Source organism: Diabrotica undecimpunctata, chromosome 8 (genome assembly GCF_040954645.1).
Source record: "Diabrotica undecimpunctata isolate CICGRU chromosome 8, icDiaUnde3, whole genome shotgun sequence".
Lineage (NCBI taxonomy): Eukaryota > Metazoa > Arthropoda > Insecta > Coleoptera > Chrysomelidae > Diabrotica > Diabrotica undecimpunctata.
In genome coordinates, this window is record NC_092810.1 from 140,204,872 (window position 1) to 140,227,494 (window position 22,623).

Below are 22,623 nucleotides of genomic sequence, written 5' to 3' on the forward strand. Positions count from 1 at the left end.
AGGATGTACAATGGGTTAATTGTAACCTGTGGAACTTACTCGCCCTCCCTACTCTACAGATAGTCAGATTCATCAAAGTACCTACTGTGACTCAGATTGATGGGCCACAGTTAGTAGAAAACCTGACTCGCTGATAAAGTTACCAGATGAAAGCTTGATAGGAAAGAGTGAGATGAATACTTAAAGAGAGATGAAAGGAGCTGGTTATCAGAGATATTAAAATAATGAATGTGAGAAACTGAAGAGAATTCTGTAAAAATAAAGAAGAACGAAAACAATTGAAACTAAAAAGAAGTGACATCCTGTAAAAAAAAGGAAAGGAGAGCGCAGTGTAATTCACCGCAATAAGCGAATCACTAATCACAACAGCTCCGTCAAAAGTTTTTCCATCAGGACCGAAAAACTTTAATGATGATAAATTTGTTAGAATAAATTATTATTGAAATGTATATCTTTGTAAAATAGTGACAGAAGAATATATTACTTTCGTAATAATTTTAGTATATGCTTAATAATAAAATAATACAATTTACTTAGTTTATTTACAGAATGAGGATACATATTATATTTTCTCATCTTCCAAAAACGTTGGCTGGTTGACTTTCAATCAGTAAAACCTGGCAACACTGTAACCAAACCAAACCAAGTATTTATTTTTTATTCAGACTTCCGAGCGGCAGTCCACAACAAAATATTATTTTTGAAATGTGTGTTTGTGATTAGTGTGTTATGTTATAATGACGACTGTGAAGTGAACGATCACAATTCACAATTATTGAGGTTTGTAAAACTGTCAATGTATATTTAGACTAACATAATGATTGTTCTCGCTTAAAAAAATAATATAACGCAACACAGCATAAAATTAAAAATAAACCTTTCCATATAATCTCATTGACAATCATTTTCTGAAGTTATATGCGTCAATATTTAAAAAAAAATATATTTATATAAAATAGAAATACAACTTAAAAATTTTTTCAATGGGCACATACCTGCTTCACCTTCATTCCAAGTGGGTCAGTAGGGTTTGCACTCAATGTCATGGTCAGAAGGTCAGTTAACTTATTTTATTGGAAGTGAAATTTCTTAAATTCCAATTAAATTGCATTCCATGTGGTTTTACACCTTACATATTCCGTATCTATCTATATAAGGTAATAGGAAAGGATTTTATTTTAAGTACTACTGTTAGTTACAGAAAATTACTTAGGGAGGAAGTTTTTAGTCTGAAGTTAAATAATTTTTTACTCACTAATAAATTTCGTTTTATTTATTTATCCCCTTTTATTCTTATTTTTAATAAAAAATCTGAGAGCTGTCTTAAGGTTCAAATATGTAGAAGAAAAATGGGAAAGCAACCCATATTATCCACTTCATTTCTTCAAAGCATCATTGCTCTCTTGAGCAATGATGCTTTGCTTTGAACATGTATCTCTTTTCATAGACTTCATGCTCTCAAATTATTTTAAAATTATCTTTTCGTCTATTGCTTAAGATACATTTATCTTTTGTCAATATTGATATTTATATTTGATCAATTAATCTCCTAAATAACCTTGTCATATTCCCATGTAAGTACCTAAACATTTTCACTAGTATACTGTTTCTAGTAAGAATTGAAATAACAAGCATCATCTGGCTTTTAACAAGAGTACACACACACAACAATTTTTGTACGACCCCAGCTCCAAGTGATATGACCCCCCAAGCTAGAACTTACCACCCCTCCCCATCGCAATTGGGAGGCTCTGTACTGAACTTTACTTTGGATGCCCTTGGTAATGGGGCATCTTACTTTTACTTTATATATGGTAAAGCCTCCTGATTTTATGTTAGCTAGAAGAGTTTTTCTTCCTATGAATGACTGATGTTAATTTTTACATGACTTTGGACTTGTGTCCCAAAAAGTTTGTCCAGGAAAGCTAGTACCGACCTAAGTCAGTGACTTCCTGCTCGGATTTTGTGTGCTTGGCCACTCAGTAGCTGAATTAGCAAAATAAATTTTGTTCTCCTAGTTGGCTAAGCATACAAAGGGTCTGGTCACTGAGCCCATGTTTCTCAGTATGTGACCTCAATGTTCAGTTTCTGTGAGCTTGGTCCTTTTGACCTACCTGAAGGGTATTAGGTGCATGAAGGGCCTTTTGCCTAAAGGGCAGCGTGTTTGTCTGCATAGCTGAGCATTCACTTGATCTACTTTTTTGTATTGTATTAATGCTGTATGGCTGCTGTAACAGAAGGATGTCAGTACAAGGTTAAGAGAAAATAATATTAGAGAGAAAGTAATAATGGGTGGGGTGCACATTCAAAGGTATATACAGTCATCACAACCCTTTGTATATATTTTTTGGTTTTTGTTTTTTATATAATATAACTAGTTAGTAAAAATAAAAATACCTAAATAAAAGAAAAAAAATTAAGTATTACATTTTTTTTGGCAAGTGATGCATATTTTTGGTTTTTTTTGGGTGTTCTGCTACTGCATATGTTTGACTACTGCATGGCTATCTCATTTCTTCACTGTTCTTCTGGGTCTTCTGGCTAACAAGAGTAAAATATTCATAATAAAAAATTTAATGTAATTCAGCAGTTATTTGAATAAGATTACTCTTTGTATACATTTCTACTAAATCTGTATAATCCAATATAAGATTACTACAAAGTACTATAATGTACCTACTTATAGTTATAATATATGTATTTAGTATTTTCCTGTTCTTCCACAGATATACAAAATCTTAGTATTTTGCAGATTGGTTTGGACTTTCTAACAATTCACTGTTGGACCTTTTCATACTATATTATATTTTATTACATTCTATTTATTAGTGTAGAGATCAAAATTTGTACATTTTCTTTTATAATATACAGCTTACATATTTCATGAAAAGGAGATGATGTAATGTTTTTCATTATTTCATTTTTTTTTAAGTTTTGCATACAAATCTATCATAGGACATCCATAATCATTCAATTAAGTTGTGTTTTAATATTATTATTAATTCTTGGCAATATTTACTCAATTATATCGTGTTAGAATATATAAATCCCATACCAAATTGTTGTGAGATTAAGATGTTAGACACATGTGTTTATTTATTTTTTGATAAGCATTTCTTGCAACATAAGCTAATAATTATTCTAGTTTGGGGTGCTTTAAAAAGCATATAAATTACTTAAGTTTGTGATAAATACACCATCCTCTTACTGGTGTTTATATCTTTAAATTGTCAATTCCCAATCTCTAGATTTTATATTTCATGTTTTCTTCAATTATTTTTTACATGATCATTATAATATGTTCTTATGTTCACCAGTAAATATTTGAGCAATTTCATAAAAATATGTCCTATTTTATATAGCAGATCACATTTACCAGTACAAAATTGATGTTTTGAAGAGTACCTGAGAATTGTATCAATATATTAAGTTGTAAATAATCTTCTTTTTAATGACTAAGGATTCAGAAGCAGGTCCTGGTGAACATAGGTATGTTTAGGATTTTTTAGTGTGGGTACTCAGGCTATAAGTGAACTCCCCTTAGTTTAGTCATTGACTTTCTAATAATGATTGTTTTATTGAAAGCATAGCTTTCTTATCGCAGGCTACGGACGGAGTGGTAGATTGCGCAGAAGTATAATGAAAATCAAAAAGACAGAAACGCAATGAAAGGACTGTAACGATTGCGCGACCAGATACTTCGCGCACATACTAAGTGGAGTAGTAAATGCAATTCCATGCGTGTTTCTCAATAAATTAAATTAAAAACCATAGCTCCATGCGTAGACGATAAAAAAGCTATGCTTCCCCTCCTCGGTCATTCACAAAGTGCGTCATCCCGTTTTTATTATTAAGTCATTGACTTGATAATTCGTTTTTTTTTTTTATTTTCAAAATAATAATTAGCATTGTCATTTTTTTAACAATAAGTTAAAGAGTATGAGTCAAAATTAAAAATCCGTGTAAAATAAATTCATAAAAATGTTAAACATATTGATAACATTCATAAAATGTTTATTTTATTCATAAGTTTAAAGTATCTTCAAAAATAACAATAAAAGAAAATTATAATTCAGAATAATAAAACTATGACATTCTTCTGTTGAAAGGCACCATTTTTTTGAATTTATCTACATCATGATCTAAATTTGCAGCAAGTTCTTGCTCTATTAACGACATCATAAGATTTTTTAATCGGTATTGTTCAACCGGAATTTTGTTTTTACAATGAAAAGGATCGTTCGTAAGTGCAGCTTGCAACCGGAACCACGGTGACTATTTATCATCAATTCTTCTTCTATAGGTGCCATATTAGGTTTCCCTAACGTTGGCGATTACATTGGCGAGTTCTTCACGGTCTTTAGCCAATCAAAATAGTTGCTGATCACTAGACTCTGAAAGTTTTCAACCTACTTCTATCCAGAATATTTGAAAAGTTTTTCCTAGACACAAATTTTCTAGGAGAGAAATCTTTCTTCCATTTGCTATAAATTTAACAATAATAACAATGAAATAAAAGGTAATTCAAATCAAAGACAAAGGATAAATACTCCTGATCCGTCTGTACAGATAGATGTATTAAAGAAATGAAAAATACATGTTAATGAAAAATGCGCGTTTTTAATTACTGAAGTCGTCTGAGACGAAAGTGCTACTGAACCTCTAAAAATCATATAAAGAAACTAAATTTAGCAAAAATTTAGCTAAATTTTTTGCTTTATTAAAAAAAAAATAAAGCAAAAAAAGACAAGAGACGGTTTTTGGCTCAGATTGAACGAGAAATTCAAAAAAGAGTAAAGAGTTTTAATTTCGAATATCTTAGTGGTGTATCCTTTTTTTCTTTAAAAAAATTGACACCATTACCCGTATGCACGCCAATGATAAATATAAAATTCTTAATTTTGTATGTCAAAAAATTCCAATAACTACCTCTTAAAACCCACGAAATTTCATTTGCATACCTTAACCGATTTCAGAGCAATAAATAAACGGTCAGTTTGTAAGAAAAATTTGAACACCCCGTATTTTCCTGTCATTCTTCACTTTTCTCCATTTGAAATCCCATATCACTTAACACATTTATCAAAGGTTCATGTGACCCGCCTGTATAAATATTGTCTTCACTAACTTTTTTGTGTGTATAATAATTTTTTTTTAATTAGGTATACCTATTTAATGTTTTGTATTTTGAGCACGATTTCTGAAGTGGAAATTGAAATATTAAATATACTTATTTTAAATTAAAATTGTGGCTTATTTCTTGGTAGGAACTGTTTTCCCGTGACCTAATTTATTATACGACGCAGTAACCCTCTGATAAAACCGCATAAGTTAAATTTTGGGGCAGATTTATCTTTGATTGTTAGTCATCAGAAATAATGTAGAACATCTCGTTCTATATTTTTCACTTCACTAGAGATACGTTTTATAGTAAGTACTTAAACTTACTTTCGATGCTAAGATTTTTCCACGAACTATGTTTTCAGAACCTGCCAAATTTGTTAGAGGCCTGCCTAATAAAAGCAGAAAAATTATATGCGGTGATTTAAATATAAATTACGCTGTTGCTTGTGATACCCAACTATCCTTGGTCAATATTATTCGAATCGTATGATTTCACATTGGACTTTAATTCTCCTACAAAAATTACTAAAACAATATCTACCTTAATTGAATATTTTGTCTTAGATTTTTCACCCCTTGATGTACGCTGTACAATTATTAATGCAGGGCTATCTGATCATGAAGCAGTATATGTATACCAGGTTTAACACTCTCAACAAACCCTCCTCGAAAACCCGACGTTTAGGTAGGATGTTTTCCGCTCAGCACTTTCGCAAATTTAAAAATGTATGCTTGACTTCTAGTATATATAGGTGGCACTTTCCTTCTGTATACGTGGACTATAATTTCAGTGATTTTTTAGATAGGCTTGTCTGTATTTTCAATAAGGCATTTCCTTTAATTACAATTAAGTCAAAACATCACAAAAAGACCATATTATTCAGTAGAAGACTGAGAAAGACCATATTATTCAGTAGAAGAGTTTCTTAACGAATAACTAAGAAATTGCAGTACCTTTATGTACAAGTAACCAAAGTATTTTTATATATACACTCATGGACAAAAATATCGAATATTTTGGAATTTTCAAATTTTTGTTTTTTCAAAATAAATTCTGGTCAAACAAGTCGTTTATTGTAAAATAGAGTTTATTTTAACAATATTTAATAAACAATTTTAAGTTTTTATTCGGAGAAAATTGTGAAAAAAATAAATGTTTAATATTAGGTAAATAAGGTTATTTTACTCTAAACTTAAATGATAATTTAAATTGCTTAAACAACTGGTTGAAACTGAAAGAAGTGCATGATCAGTAACGAGTATTTCTCCCTCTAGCTCTTATTACTGCTTGCATCTTTCTCAGCATGCTTGCAAGTAAATTTTGGACATATCCTTGGGAAATTGCATTCCATTTCCATTCATCCTGTGCAGCAAGCTGAAGCTTGCTTGTATTTGGAACGGGATTTCTTTGTCGTATGCTGCGTTTTAGGTGATCACACATGTGCTGTCTTGGATTTAAAACCAGGCTAGACGGTGGCCAATCCAATCTTCGAATTTGGACCTCATCAAGATAATTACTCACTATGGCAGCGGCATGTGGTCGAGCATTAACGTCTTTCATATCCAATGTAACCAACATATGACAAAACATGATCTTGCAGGATGTTTTAAACGTAAGAATCACCAGTCATCCGTCCAATCACTTCCACAAGTGCGGTACGTACCTCCCAACTAATACCTTCCCAAAGAATTATGCCATCAACTCCAAAACTAACGGTCTGGGCGACACTGTAGCTGGCGAATCGTTCTCCAACTCTTCTGTAGACGTAGTTTTGACCATCTGGCTTCCATAATAGGATTCTGGTCTCATCAGTGAAAAGAACGTTTTTCTAGTTGTCGATATTCCACTAAATATATGTTTTCTTGCAAATTCCAAACGACGAGCTTTATGATTTTGGAGAAGACGTGGAACTTTGGCGGGGCGTCTGGGCTTTAAGTTTACTTCTTTTGATCTTCGTCTAACTGTTTGTGAATTCACATTAACTTGTCTAACATTTAATAGCTCATTTCTGAGGTGCATCGATGTCAATGAACGATTTCGTGTAGAATTAAGAACCAAAAAACAGTCATCAATTGTGGTTGTGCACCTTGGCCGTCCTTGACCAGGCCTTCGTACAAAATTTCCTGTTTCGCGGTACCTTTTTAGAGTATTTGAAACTATAGATTCAGTTCTGCTGAGACGTTGTGCGATACCTTTTTGTGCATATCCTTTCCTTGCTCGTACAAAATTACAATATGTGCTACTTGGACTTCATCGCAGTGCCGAATTGGTGGGATACTTGTTTTTTAGTTAAATCAAAACGATATTTAATTAAACTTAATAAATTAAACTAAAAATAACCGAATTAGTATGATTTTTCCTTTACGTGAAGAAGGATTTTTATGATAAAATGTACGAATGACACTAACCGCTGAATAAACGTCAAAATAAACATCAAAATATTTCAAACCAGTTGAGTACATCAGCTTACTATATGAGGATTATCAGTAACCTAAAAATATTTTGAAATAATAGTGACTACAAAAAAAAAAATTGGAAAATTCCAAAATATTCGATATTTTTGTCCATGAGTGTATTTGGGTATAACATGCAGGTAAGGTTTTATTATGCAATTTGCAATATATTTAAATTTTGCAATAGCTTGTTTATTTTATTATCTTTTATTTTATGCTATTAACGATTTATGTAATTTCAGTAAATTTTAAATAGTTATTGTCATTTTTGTAACTTTTTGTAAGCTTTGTTCATAAAATTATACAATTTTCAGTGACAATAAAGAATATTTTTATTTTATTCTAAGCTCCTATACTATCTTAGTCTTTAAAAGGCTGATTTTGTACCACTTCTCGCTGTATAAAAACAATGAAATTTGCTATCACCTCCCTAATTTGTGCAGAAAACATACTGCCTTCTTGTTGGATTGAAATCTTGATTGAAAATCCGTGTTAATAAGAGAGAGAATTTTAGGGATTTCAAGCAGAAGAAAAAACAATATTTTTTGTCGAAACTGTAGGTACGGACAGTACTTGAGTTATCGTGACCAAGTACTCCGGCTAATACACTCATTAGCAGGATCAATAATCGTGGATCATCCTCTTCTTCGCAATCCTAAAAAATCCACCGTTAAATCTAATTAGACTTTGATTATTGCCACATTGTTTACGAGCTGTTCAACAACAATATAATCCAAATCGAAAGAGGTTTTATTTAATTTTAAAATAAACCGCGAATCTTTTAGAATATAACCTATTTGACAATGCTACGCTGAAATTATAATACATGACGGCATTTTATGCGTGACAATCAAATCCGTAACATAACGACATTCTTTTCTTTTACCACTTTTTAATTTTTATAACGACATAATTCGATACTCATTATAAAATATTCTTTCAGATATTGAGGATGTTACTGGTGAAAGTTTTATTTTGTGCAATTTTGTGTCAGTGTACGAGTATTACCAGCGTCTAAATTTATAGTAAACATATAAAAACAATATGATGGAACTGGAATCGCAAAAAAAAGTTGAAATCATTTGCAAGAATTTACTATCTGGGGGTAAGTTAATTTATTTAGATGTTTAATATATATTTTAGTTACTCTAGTTGATATTGTTTATAAAAGATGCATGTGCTGTGCACGTACTTTCAAATGGATTTCACTCTGTTTACCAAATTGATAAAAGATTCCTTAATTGTATATAGATATTACGGTCTTGGTAGATAGTATGATTTTCATATTTTGACACAAGTTCTGTAAACTTTTGTTTAGTTTCTCTTTTACTTTTTTTTAAACTAGGAGGAGTAAATTCAACTCTAAAGACATATTCACACCCAATAATTTAAATTCTCTGGTAGAGAATTGTATAATTTGGACCCTATGTTACCAACATGTCACTGGAGTATGGATTTATTACATTTAGGTAAAATTGCATTATTCCTTAAATATCTAGTTTGATGTGCATGATTGTTAAAGTTTAATATTTTATCTTTTTTTCATGTTTAAGGGTTTTGTAACAGAATAATTTACGTACAGTTAAATATTGACTTTCATCATATAACAGTTCGCTAAAATATCTTAAATTTTTCCCATAAATAATTCTAATTAGCCACTTCTGAATAATGTTTATACAATGCAAGTAATGTTTTCATATTCCACCCTATCCTAAAAGGCCATAGGTAAGTTGAGATTGTATGAGTGGATAATAAAGAATTCGTAAATGAGTTATTCCTGAAAATTGTTTTAAAAATTTGAATCTTTTCAAATTATCCACTATTGAAGTTTATCAATTATTATACCTAGATATTTAATCTCGTAGGGAAGAGGTGGGATGGTTGATCCCTGTTTTAGTGTTTAAAGATTATTTCAGATCATAATAATTATTTTCTTAATTTCATTAAACAGGTTCATAATGTGGTTATCTGTTTCCACTGGGTGTTCACCTAGAATCACTTTCTTGCAGAACAAATAAGGTAGATCAGTTCTTATAAAAAACTAGTGCGGTTCAAGAACCCCTGTCCATGAGGGATACTTGATACCCGTGAGGGGGCTACTTGATCCCTAGGATAAAGTATCCCACCTATGATACATAGCATAAGTAATTATTGCCAATTATGAAAGGTAATTAAATTAAACAATGTAACAAATTTATTAAATAAAAACATAAAATACAAAAATAAATTGAGCCAAAAAAGAACAATTATTTAGAAAACATTAGCATCAAATCTATGGTTAAATTTTATGTCAGCAGTCCTGGCCGTTCTGCTGACGGGCGGCTGCGGCAGCTTTTGTACGTCTGTCCGGTCCACTTCGCTGACGTCCTTTACTGTTGGAAAAGTGAAACAGCTTCTTTCTAGTCCCTTCCGCCTTAAGAATTTAACTTCCAATGTATTTTATTTCAGGCATAAAACTTTTCAAACATAAAACATAGTCATAGTCGACTAAAACGTAGTCGTCTGGCTTAGGATCCGTGTCATGAATAAGCTCATCATCTAAAAGGAAATCAGAGCCACCGCTGCTATCTGCAAGGCTGGGAAGATCATCTTCCTCTTCATCAGTCGAATCGAAAAGTTCAGTGTTTCTAAGTGTTGGAAGCTTTTCTGCCCTTTTCTTATTGATTGCGGCTTTCTTAAGAGCAAGTTCTTCAGTTTCCGCTTTTTCAGGGGTATCAGTTAGGATGCGAGAGCGCCCCCGTTTTCTACCTCGAGAAGATTGGGCACGAGGTGCTGCTTTGGGATAGGGCATGATGTCTTGTGGAGAAAAATGTTTCACAGACATCATATCCGATGTTGGAGTGCAAGGTTTTAGGGCCCCAGACAACGTTGGTTCTATAGACATTGATGTACTAGCACTAGCGTGACTAAATATGTTTTGGATTTATCGGCCATATTCCAGATACTTTGAACCCACCTATAGTTGAAGGAGCTATGGCTCGGGTAATCGCATCTCCAAGCAGTTCTACAATGTCGTAAATGGTAATAGTTCCCCCGGAAAATTTGAGCATAAAATTGGGAGCTGCTTGGGAGTAGTAAGTCTTTAGTGGAACAAAAACCGCACATGGCTGCCACTTATGAGAGGTGTGCGGCGGAATTGTAAGAAATGCGATGCCATTGTCTCTCGCATAATTTACAGCCTCCAATGAACAGTGGCTCTCATGGTTGTCCATAACAATTAAATATTTCCGATCTAGGCTTGGCTGAGCGAAACGAACAAAGTGTTCCAAAAACTTTAGAAAACCAGAGCAAGTTGTCCATCCACTGGGATGTGTTGTTGCATTGCTGCCAGGAGGTGCTTGGCTTAGAAACCTGTCCTGCCAGTTTTTTCTAGGAAATATCATGTAAGGAGGCATGTGACCCCGTGCAGAATTGATGCCAGCACACACCGTAACCAGTTCGCCTCGTTCTGTAGATGTAATTTTGCCCACCTGCTTTGACCCTTTCACAGCAATTATTTTAGCAGGTTTGTGTACTGTAGTGAGGCCAAGCGTGTTCTGAAGTAGGAGCCATTTGTCAAAACAAAGTAAACAGCATGTTCTCTACCCAAGTGGGTCAACAGAACAGAACAGCAATAGGATATCATTGGGCGCCAAATTTAAATGGAGATCAAGTATCCCACCGGGATCAACTATCCCACCTCTCCCTTATGTATATGGAATTTTATTTTTTGCATCGACATTTAATGAGCCAAGATTTGGGAGGCTACTTACATACAATGTAAATGGCATATAATTTGTTTTATCTACATTTAAAGTGAGCTTATTAAACTGAAACCATTTCTGAATTGTAACAAAGTCTGCTTCGTCTTTTTGTTTTAAATTACCCCATGTATTTGGATCATAGAGAATAGCTGTGTCATCTGCAAAGCTTATTATCTTACCTCTAATTTTCAGTCTGAATAGATCATTGATGTAGATATTGAAGAGAATTGGTCCTAAGACTGTTCCCTGTGGAACTCTATAGGATATAATTCTTCCGTTTAATTTCTCCACCTATATAAACATGTTGTCTATTTAGAAGATAACTGTCTAGGATATTATATGTAAGCCCTCTAATGACATTTTTTAAGTTTAGTTAAGTATCTACAGGGTGGTCCTTAAGTAATTGTACAAAAAGAAACAGTAGATTCTACACTTTAAAATATTACGATTTAAGCCAAATTGCTTCAATAAAATGTTGATATTAAGAAAGATACAGGGTGTTAAACTGCAAAATTAAAATTTTATTTTTCGCTATATCTTTCATGTTTGTAAACATTTATGTATTAAAATTTACAACTGGGTACTTTTAAATATGAAAAATTATAATTTGATGCACACTTTGATGTAACTGATAGAGGGCGCCACTTATGCCACATATGTTGTATATATTTGCACTTAACTTTTTTGCTCTTTAAGCTACCTGTATTTAGGATAAAAAATATTAAAGATACATTATTTTAACAAAAAAAAAAAAAAAAATACTTGTTAATAACTTCAAAACTCAACAGTTTTCGAGATAATCACATTTTAAAAATCAGCTGCATAATTCTCATCTAAGGCAATTACTCCAGGCAACGAAGAAAAAATAGACAAAAACATTAATACTTCTGAATTTTGGTATAAAATACCTTTAACTAAAGTTAATAGTTAACGAAATATTAAATAAAATAAATATATCAGCAGGATAATTAATAATAGGATTTGACAAAATAACAGAATAATTACATCAAACATTTTACGTTTTATGTTAAATTAAAGTCATAATCAAAATTTCTTAATTTGGTTTGTTTACAAACCAAATTAAGAAATAGTTAAACTATATAACATAACTTTTTGTCAGTGTTCGATATGTCCACCATTTTCTTTAATTCATTTGTCAATATATTCCATAAAAGATCGTGTCATATTTTAAATAGCATCATTGGTTCTAAAGAAACTGCTGCAGTATTTATTTCTTCCCATAGTTGGTTGCGAATGTTTATGACACACGTTGTTTTAATGCACCCCATACACCAAAATCAAGCGGAATGAATTCGGGGCTACGTGGTGGCTATAATGTATAATGGATGAATATATCGATTACATTACTTATTTATATGATTACGTTACAGCTTACGAGTAACTATAATTACATCTCGAACAAATGGGCTATTATGATTTACTAACTAACTAATATTATGCTGAACTAAATTGCCTGTGTGTTTACTATATTTATAACAATATCGGTTATTAGGACAACAATGATGTTTTTGTAAAAATGCTGAGTCTTTCAGGTTAGATTTGTAGCAAAAGTATTATGAAACAGGACACATATGTGTTATTCAATACCTGTGCTCTAGTTCCTATTTATCCTAATAAAAATGTGTAAACAATTTACGTAATGAACAATAAGTATTCTTTTCGGATTTTTTATAAATTAAATAATTATATCAATATCTCATCACAGTGCCAAGGAATATGACTACCACGACCAATCCAACGTCCAGAAAAGTTGTATTTAAGTATGTTCTAACTGCCTTCTCTCTAGAATGTGGTTGTGTACCATCTTGCATAAACCACATATTTTGGGTTTTGGGTTTGGGTAGAGAAAAAGTAATACAACGCCATTATCGAAACTTAAGAAGCGATAGCAAAGGGACATTGTAAACATGATGACGGCCAACGTCTGAATACGGACATGGCACCTAAAGAAGAAGATGAAATATCTTATCTCCAATAAGACATTTAGCACATATAACAAAGCATTTTGTGATGTTACATTATCATCTTTGAGTTGTTTTAATAAGAATAAACTATGAATTATGCTTATCTACAGGTATTCAGTGCTTTACCGCACAAATATCAAACTAAGAATTATTGTGCAGCTGACTTATAAAATGCATTTATCTCGAAAACGGTTGAATTTTTAGATTACTTACAAGTATACCTTTTCTTTGTAAAAATAATGTATCTTTAATATTTTTTAACACAAATAGAGCTAACTTAAAGAGCAAAAAAGTTAAGCGCAAATGTATGCCACACATGTGGCATATGTGGCGCCCTCTATTAGTTACATTAAAGTAAGTATAAAATTATAATTTATCCTGCTCAAAGGCATCCAACTGTAAATTTTTGTCCAAAAATATTTACAAACGTAAAAGTTATAGCGAAAAATAAAATTTTAAATTTCCACTTTAACACCCTACATCTTTCTTAATATCAACATTTTATTAAAGAAAGTTGGCTTAAATCGTAATATTTTAAAGTGCAGAATCTACGGTTTCTGTTTATACAATTACTTACGGACCACCCTGTATATTTGATGTGAAACAGTGTCAAATGCCATTGATAAATCTACAAATATACAAAGAGCTGGTCTTGCATTATCAAGAGCTTTGTAGATGTTAGCACAGATTGCATCTTCAGTGGATTTTCCTTCTTGAAATCAGATTTCACATTCAGATAGTATATTGAATTTTTTTAAAAAAATTTTTAATCATGACTAGGTTATGAGAGATATCAAAATCCTGAAAGTGAGAAACTGGAGGGACCTATGCACAGATCGAAATAAGTGGAAGAAAATTGTAACGAAAGCCAAATACAAAAAACTTGGCAATACGCAGGAAGAATGCGGAGAATTAAGGGTAAGGGCGGCAAACATTTCATCAGGAATGAAAGGCCGTGATGATGATTGAACGACAGTATATTCATAAACAGTACATTACATTTCGAAGTGCTTACGAAGAGCAGACATTGGTCACGCTAGTTGTACAGAATTTGTAACATTGTTACTTCTTGTAAACAAATAAAAAATGTATCTTCCTGTTTAATTCAACTACATCTTTGTGAACTATGACTTCATATTATATAACATCAAGAACAGGTGTTAATAATGATTGACAAAACTCACGAAGTAAAAGTACCTACAAACAATCTTATTTAAATTCTCTAGACTGACGCAAGTTATTTGATTTACAAAAGAGGTAACAACAGAAGATTTGACCAATGACCCGCACAAAAAAATTCTTTGAGACTTTGGTCGTCAGCGTTTCATTTGCATCGCGGTTTAGAAACAATAATGAAAAGAGAAATTACATCTTCCTAAACAAGCATATTTTTTATATAAACATCAATAATATCTACGGATAATCGAAAAAATACTTTTAATGACATGACTTTCATTTTATATAATTACAATTGTTAAATTTTTGGCGTTAAAGAACGAAATGTGTAGAGGTGGGAACTAATATATTTTTGTGGAGGCTTTTTAACTGTTACACAACCCATAAAAGAGTTGGGGAATATCTTCATGTGTGTCGGAGTATGTGTTGATCGTCTTCTTGTGTATTTTCTTCTTAGGTAGTCGCCCTTTTAGGAGGATGTCATCTTTTAATTATTATCAATTCGTTTGTTACGGATTGACTACTTTTGTGCACTGAATAAAAGGAAATGTTAGTCTGTTGGGGCATCTCCTTCTGCTGGTTTATCCTTTCTATGAATTTTGTTATCATTATTTCCATAAATGTGATCATGTGTATACTATCTGTATGCGATCTTTTGCTTAATTCTTTAAAATCCTTTAAAATTACAGGACAGTATTGAATTTTTTTGTCGGTCTATTCAAGTTTTCATTGGTCACTTTCCAGTGTTTTAGTGTGGTCGCCTTTCTTATGGTCCTTTTTTCTCAAGTCACATGTACAATAAATATTGGAAGCAGTCCTTTGTTGTATCTTGTCTTCATTTTTTTAATGCTGATTGCTCAGCATTGAATGTGAATGCTCAGTTCTTAGATTTGGCTCTTTATTTCTTCGGGGTCTTCATTTATGGACAGTCCTTTTGTGACTGCCTTGTACAGTTGGTTCCTTCGTTGTCTACTGATATGTATGCATCGTCCTCCAGCCCTTCTGTTATCTTCTTTTTCTCGTCGCTAGGAGCGGCAGTCGTATTGACTTCCACCTTAACTCCCTTGGTCACATTTTCTTCGGCTATAAATGTTGTTTGTTGTGATAATGTCCATGACTTTCTTTCAGCCGTTCTAAAATCGTGATTCGCTGTGATTTCGTTATCCATTTCCATGGGGGACGTAGCCATGGATCTTTGGGATATCGAAGCATAGTGATTTAATGTCTTTGGTGTTTCGGGGAACTTATCTTAGTCTGTGTCGTTTTGCTTGCCATATTGGCAATTGTCTGCATTTTTTAATCGCTTCGTCTTTTGGTTGATTTTGCATTTTTTTATATTTCAATTCTATTATTTCATTCTTCATATTTTTGATAGTATTGTTTAGACTATCTATTTTCGCTTTTATGCTAGACTCTCCCCAGTTTGTATGTAGTTGACAAATTCTCTTATGAGATCATCACGCTCTCCCTCTTTTACCTATCTCACAGTTCGTTCTACTGATGATGCGGTTGAGCTTGTGGTTGATGCAGAATCGGGATCTGAATCAGTTTACATTTGTCATTCGCTTCTTTTTCTCTTTCTGATGTCTTTCATTGTTCAGGTACTTTTGTGCTCATGAATTTTTTCACAGTTCAAAATATTTCCTACATTACATAAATATTTTTAATGTGGCACTTAGTCCCTCTGTTTTGTTTAGCTCATAAGATTTTATCATGGTCGTCAGCTGTTTCAGCGGCGCGTGTTATTCACGCGGCTCTCGATCCCTTCTTGCTACTATATCAGGAAACCAGTAAATATTTTTCCAGCGGAATGTAAGAACTAAAAAGTGAAAAAGACATATTCTAATAGTGCAGAAAAGCAATGACTAGAATGATATGAAAATATTCAATATTCGTACGCTTAATTTGTTTATATGTTTGTCAAAAATTCGATCTAATTAGGTGTATGTTTACTAATTAAGAAATCAAATGTTACACGTTTATTTTGTTTATTTCCTACGTATTTACAGATAACAGATATTTTAATATTAACGACAATTATGACTTTTTAATGATTGTAGTTACAAACGACAAATAAATATATGCTATAGCTATTCCCTTGATAGCAAAATATAGTTCCAGATATTTTTTGTGCCGATACTAGTGATATATGGAAAATACTTGTGGATTAATTAATAATTATTTATCAAAATATATAAAGTTCAACATGCAAATTGCCAAAACATTACCAAATTATCTGAACCGAAACAATTCCAAACAGAATTTTATTGATTTCAATTTAACCTTCTTATCGTCAACTATAGGAAATAGATAATGAACTATAATGTACACTAGAATTTCGTGTGAAATAATATGTTTTTAAACCTTAAGTTTTACTCCTTAAAGTCCAGGAAAATAAGATTTTTCTCGTGATACTGGTCCGGCCAGTCAAACGACAGTTGTTTTGAGTAGTATGGACCTCTGTAACAAGAACCTATATTATGTTTCCTTCAATCGATTTTTTGAACTTAATTAGTTATTAACAAATAAGTCAAAAAAACTTATAAGTTATATAAAAACCTTCAAAATGGCGTTTTTTTTAATGTTTCTACCCTTATCTGTTGCTTAGAAAATTGTAAAATAAGTCAGAAATTTCGGTTTTTTATAAATGTTAAATTTTTAAAAATGAACTTAGAACCTTCATATTACAGGGAATGTTGAGTTCTGTGGTGCTTAAAATATGCTCAAAATTTCAAAGCGGTAGGTCAAATAGTTTAAAAGTTTTATTTGTTTATCCAAAATTAATTTTTTTGCAACAATATAAGTCAGAAAATGATAAAGTGGATTTTTTGCTTATAAACATTTAGAATAACTTTTGAACAGTAATTTTTAGAATAAATAAGGTACTTTTCTTGCTTTTCCCTGGACTATAGGTGTATTACTTGTATAGATCTTTTTTCGTGTTGGTACTACTCTTATACGTCGTTTCTTTGGATAATGTTTTTTACTTTTCTGTTGAAATTGTTGGGTTATTCATTCAATGACATTTCTGTGTCAATTGTGTTATGGTCGATGAGTTCTAGTCTATTTAATAAACTAATACAGTATATAAGTAACAGTCCAACTGAAATATCTTCAATAGAAGACTGTTGTCTGGGAAATTCCGAAACACGTCAAAGGAGGTCTTCTTTTGATCTTAAATCAATTGATGTAATTTTATTAACCTTAACAAGGTTTCCTCCAACGATTTCCTTCAGAATTCACAACTGTAAGTGGTGGGAGTCTATATAACACATCCTTTTAAATGTATGTACGTATTTCAATTACATTTGCAGGTGTAACCAATTTTTTGTTCTGCGTTAAAATTAACGAGAAAAATAAACGTTAAAATGAATAAAAAAAGGTTTACAAACAATTTTTGTTTAAATAGGTATCCAAATTGCAACTCATTTACTCCAATCTACTAATACCATATTAATTGCTCAACATTTTGTCGAACATTTTGTACCATTTCCGTGGTTATATCGTCACGTGTTACCATTGTTCGGTGTTAAATATCATCTAAAGCATGTTACAAATAACACTTTTTAATTATCTCAATAAGAAAAGTCCAGTGGTGGTAGGTCTGTCAATTGTGGTAGTCATTTGCTGAATTCATGTTTGCAAATCTAGTATTCGGGAAAATGATGGTTAAAAAAATAATCTACAAGAACTTACTTTATAGTATGGTAAAGCCCCATCCTATTGAAAAAAACACATATTCTTGGAGATTTAATGTCTATTTTCAATAATCCCCACAATGTGAGGGTAGATCAAATATTAAAACAAATTTCAGTAAGACTCATCTTCAAGTTATTAGGCAATAAAACTGGACCAACACTGTGATTTCCCAAAATCCATCGTTTTCTAAGTATTTCAACGAAAAAATAATTTTTTTTAATTGAATTCTCCAGTCAGATGATTATTAAGGACTCAACAGATCCTTCAGGAAGTTCTATATATCCTTCATCAGTAAGTATATTTTATCGAAATAAAAATGTATCTTCTTTAGTTTTGTGAAAGGCATGGAAATTAGAAAAAGCAAAATAAATATACAGGAAGCAATATTTAAAAATTGCCATCAATGTATAGCATTCGCAGATGATCTAACACTATCAACGACAAGTAAGAAATAACTAAAAATCGTAATAAACAATATAATACAAGAGACAAAAAAACAAAATACGTGATAATGGGAGAAACAGAAAAAGAAAAGAAGACAATTTTACATTGGAAGTAGAAGGAGCAAATAAACTCAGGTTCAAAAGAGTTTCAGAATTTACTTACCTGGGTGTACTTTACTTACCTTACTTAATAAAATACAAATGTGTCTCAAGAAAAACAAAAATTAGAATTTACAAAACAGGCCCGCAGCTACATAAGCATCTGAAACATGGGTGCTTAATTAATCAGAATAGACCTTTTCGAAAGATGGGAGAGGAAAATACCAAGATCAATATATGGAGGTGTTAAAATAGATAGTTAATGGAGAAGAAATAATAAAGAACTTACGAATTATATAACGAACCAAAAATAATGACGGTAATCAAAGCACAGAGAATGCGATGTTTAGGACACATTGAAATAACGGGAAAGGAAAAAATGCCGAAAATGGCCAATCACCGATTAGTCAAATCCACTATCACGAAAACCAATAACAACAGAAGAAAAGGTAGACCAAGAAAGAGAAGTGCGTGCTTTCAGCTTTCAGTAAGCACATATGCATACATTCTGGCATACACGTTTAAAAGGTTCTAAATAAAAAAAAGTTCCTTTTAGTTTCAGGATACACATTCCTGGATTTATCGTCCCAAAGTATTTTATGGGATACTTTATTTTTTTTTAAAATTTATTATGAATAAGTGCCTAGGGCGTGGTGTTATTCTATAACAACTATAGAATATTATATTTTTTTCTATAGTTCTAGTCCCAGTTTTCTAATTTGTTGTAGAGCTGTTATATTATTTCTATGCTTATTTAGTTTATGAATAAATTTTGTAGAGCCCCTGGTCTGTATAGGAATAGAATATTCCAAGTCGCAATCTTTAACTCATGTAATCTTTCTCTCGAGTAGTCGTCATCCCTTGAGCAGTCCGGTTTCTTCTAGGTTAATTTTCGTAACATCTGATTTTTGAAGGAAAGGTTATTAGCCTTACGCCCAACCCCCAATCTGGACGACCAGATTGGAATTAGGATTGCCATATTTAAGCCAAGCGGGTCGAGATTTAAGACGCTGGTAACTTGTTCCCACTTATCCCATGGTATGCTGATTAGTACAGCCAAAGCTGCAACAGATACAGAAGAACTGATAACAAACTCGAATTCAGCCGTGAGCAAAAGTTGTATGTGGTGGAAAATAATAAAACACACTCCCCACAAAATATGTGGGGAGTTTCTACTTCCGGCCTTAAGAAGACTAGACTTACTCTCTTGTCAACTATGATAGCTTGGTATTATGTATTATAAACCATCTTACTTAAGCTGCATTGTCTGAATTAAGAACATTAAAATTCCGTCCACCAACCTTTCACTTCCTGTCTGCAACATAATCTTTTTTTTTGGTTTTATTTTAATATAAAAGTTAAATTAATTTGAATAAAATGTAGTCAAATAAAAAATATGATAAATAAAACAATTTTGACCACCTATTCATAACCTACATTGTTCTTCTAAAGGATATGTAGCTCTCTGTTGGACTAACTGCTTATTTCGTATATAGACTTTCTAAAATATTAATTATCTCCACTTTACCATTATGTTTATAGTATTACCTGCAATTATTTGTATTAAAAGTAACTTATTTACTTAAGTATATACTTTTTATTTAATGGCATAAGTACGTTTATTAAAAGTTATTATTACTTTTCAGGTGTAGCTGGAATGCTATCGAAGACTACAGTAGCTCCTTTGGATAGAGTTAAAATTCTTTTACAAGCACACAATAGGCATCACGAAAGTCACGGAGTTGTTGGAGGTTTACGACACGTCATCAAATCAGAGGGACCATTAGCTCTTTACAAAGGTTGATACTAAATTTATTTATTATTATAAAAATCAAATTTTATTGTTAACTTTTTACCATTTTGGAGAGTAAAAAAAAGTGTATTATGATGCTGATAAACGCGTTGGTAGACAATCCGGAAACGTACATCTTAAATATACAATTGAATGGTCATTATGATCTTTCTAGATTAGATCTTTCTGTATTTGTTACATTTTATATGCAAAGTCGGTAACAGGGCGAGCTTTGATTGCTCATAGAATTCACTCTTTGTCAAGTCTTTTGTTTAAATGCTATTTTGTTTTTTTGAATGTTAGTTATTTGCATTGTAAATTCTGTTTTTAAATTGGATGGATGTCGAGATGTGTTATTATAGGTACTGCCATGTCTTATGGTCCTTAGGTTCTTAATTTTGCAACTGATTTATTAATCAAATGCAATGGTTTCATAAAGTATTTTATTATCTCGTTAAAGGTATGTAATGATAAACGTACGTAATGCTAGGTCAATATTACTACGTCAACAATTCTACTGACTCGAATCAAACTACACGTCCACTTCAACTGATTTGAGTGATATGTGAATGCCCCAAAGTAAATCGTAACACATACAATAATAATAAATCGTATTTCGGTACTTCATATTATTTATATAACTATAACCATGTCTTTTGCAATGTTATCTTTGCTAGCTTTGGTGATACTGAGCCTTTTTGTCGGACGTCTCTGGTAGTGGGAAATTCTGGAGTGTTTTCATAAATTTTTACCTTAGCTTTTGCTTGTCTGTATATATTTGTCAAAGTTTCTATTTACGGTTTGTCAATGCCTTGGTTGGTCAAAGCTTCTATTACTGCCTTAGGATATATAGAATCGAAAACCTCGAAATCTGTGAAGGTTAATGCTAGCGGTATTTCATATTCTTTAGCTCTACTTATTAGTACTCGAAGCGATATGATATGATCCATGGTACTGAATCCACTTCTGAAGCCAGCTTGCTGTCTTGGCTGTGCAGCAGAAATTGTATTATTTCATTTCTGTCTGTAATTCTGGTGTTTCGTTTTTTAGACCAACGATATGCTTCTTCCCAATGATTAATGTTTTTCTTGTTTTCTTCTAGTTTTTTTATTTTCTATTGCTTTTTCTACTAGTCTTTCATTGTATTTTCTTTTGTCTTCCTTAATACTTTTCCTTATTATCTTACAAAGTTCTACGTATTGTGTTCTTTGTATATTGCTACTTACTTTCATTTCCCTGAATCCCTGAAGAAGACATCAGAGATGATGTCGAAAGCTCGGCGCAGTGATAATCGACGCGGTTCAACCCGGAAGCCTGTTGAGTTTATTATTAATTCCTGTAATAGTATTAATCTTAGCTTTATGTTTAATATATATATATATATATATATATATATATATATATATATATATATATATATATATATATATATATATATATACATGCTTATATTTTTCACTTTTTAGGAAATGGAGCACAAATGGTACGGATATTTCCGTATGCAGCTATTCAGTTTACTTCGTTTGAGCTATACAAAAAATACTTAGATGGAGTGTTTGGAGAAACGTCACATATAGATAAATTTTTGGCTGGTGCAGCAGCTGGCTTGACTTCTGTTTTTTGTACTTATCCCTTAGACACTATAAGAGCTCGATTAGCATTTCAGGTATGTTTGTATATATTATATTTTGGTTAGAAATAGTAATTGTTGACCAGAAGTAATTGGCATTTTTAAAAATGACTTCTTCTATGCAAATATGATGGTCGTGGTATCAAAATCTACTTAAACTAGCTTTCGCGGACCTGAAATGTTTGCATACAAATAAACGGAGAGTTAACAGACAATATGAGATATGACGATGACACGGTGATTTTTGCCAGGAGCATAGATCAATGGTAAGGGTAAATGCGGTCAGTGAGAACTACGGTTTAACTACCGTCCCTTCAATTGATTATCCAGTGAAAAATAGGCAGTAGGCGAGGGCCAGACAGGAGAAGACACTCATGCCTCCAAAACCTGCGAAAGTGGTTCGGCGCACATCTGTCAACTATTCAAAACTACCGTAAGCAAGATCAGAATTGCCATGTTAATGGCCAACGTTAGCAGC

The 22,623-nt window shown here is 32.1% G+C and overlaps 1 protein-coding gene across 2 annotated transcripts in view; it reads left to right on the forward strand.

Moving 5' to 3' along the window:
• The first annotated feature begins 625 nt into the window (after positions 1 to 625).
• LOC140448112 (solute carrier family 25 member 16-like) overlaps positions 626 to 22,623 on the forward strand; it is a 30,103-nt gene continuing 8,105 nt past the window's right edge. The window contains exons 1-4 of one of the 2 annotated variants that reach the window (XM_072541184.1): positions 626 to 780; positions 8,522 to 8,683; positions 20,370 to 20,522; positions 21,982 to 22,181. In XM_072541184.1, coding sequence (XP_072397285.1) covers positions 8,623 to 8,683; positions 20,370 to 20,522; positions 21,982 to 22,181 — 414 coding nt within the window. In that variant the 5' untranslated portion in view covers positions 626 to 780; positions 8,522 to 8,622. Of the gene's footprint in view, positions 781 to 8,521; positions 8,684 to 8,923; positions 9,048 to 20,369; positions 20,523 to 21,981; positions 22,182 to 22,623 lie in introns of those variants that run through there. The other variant, XM_072541185.1, reaches the window with a different exon arrangement.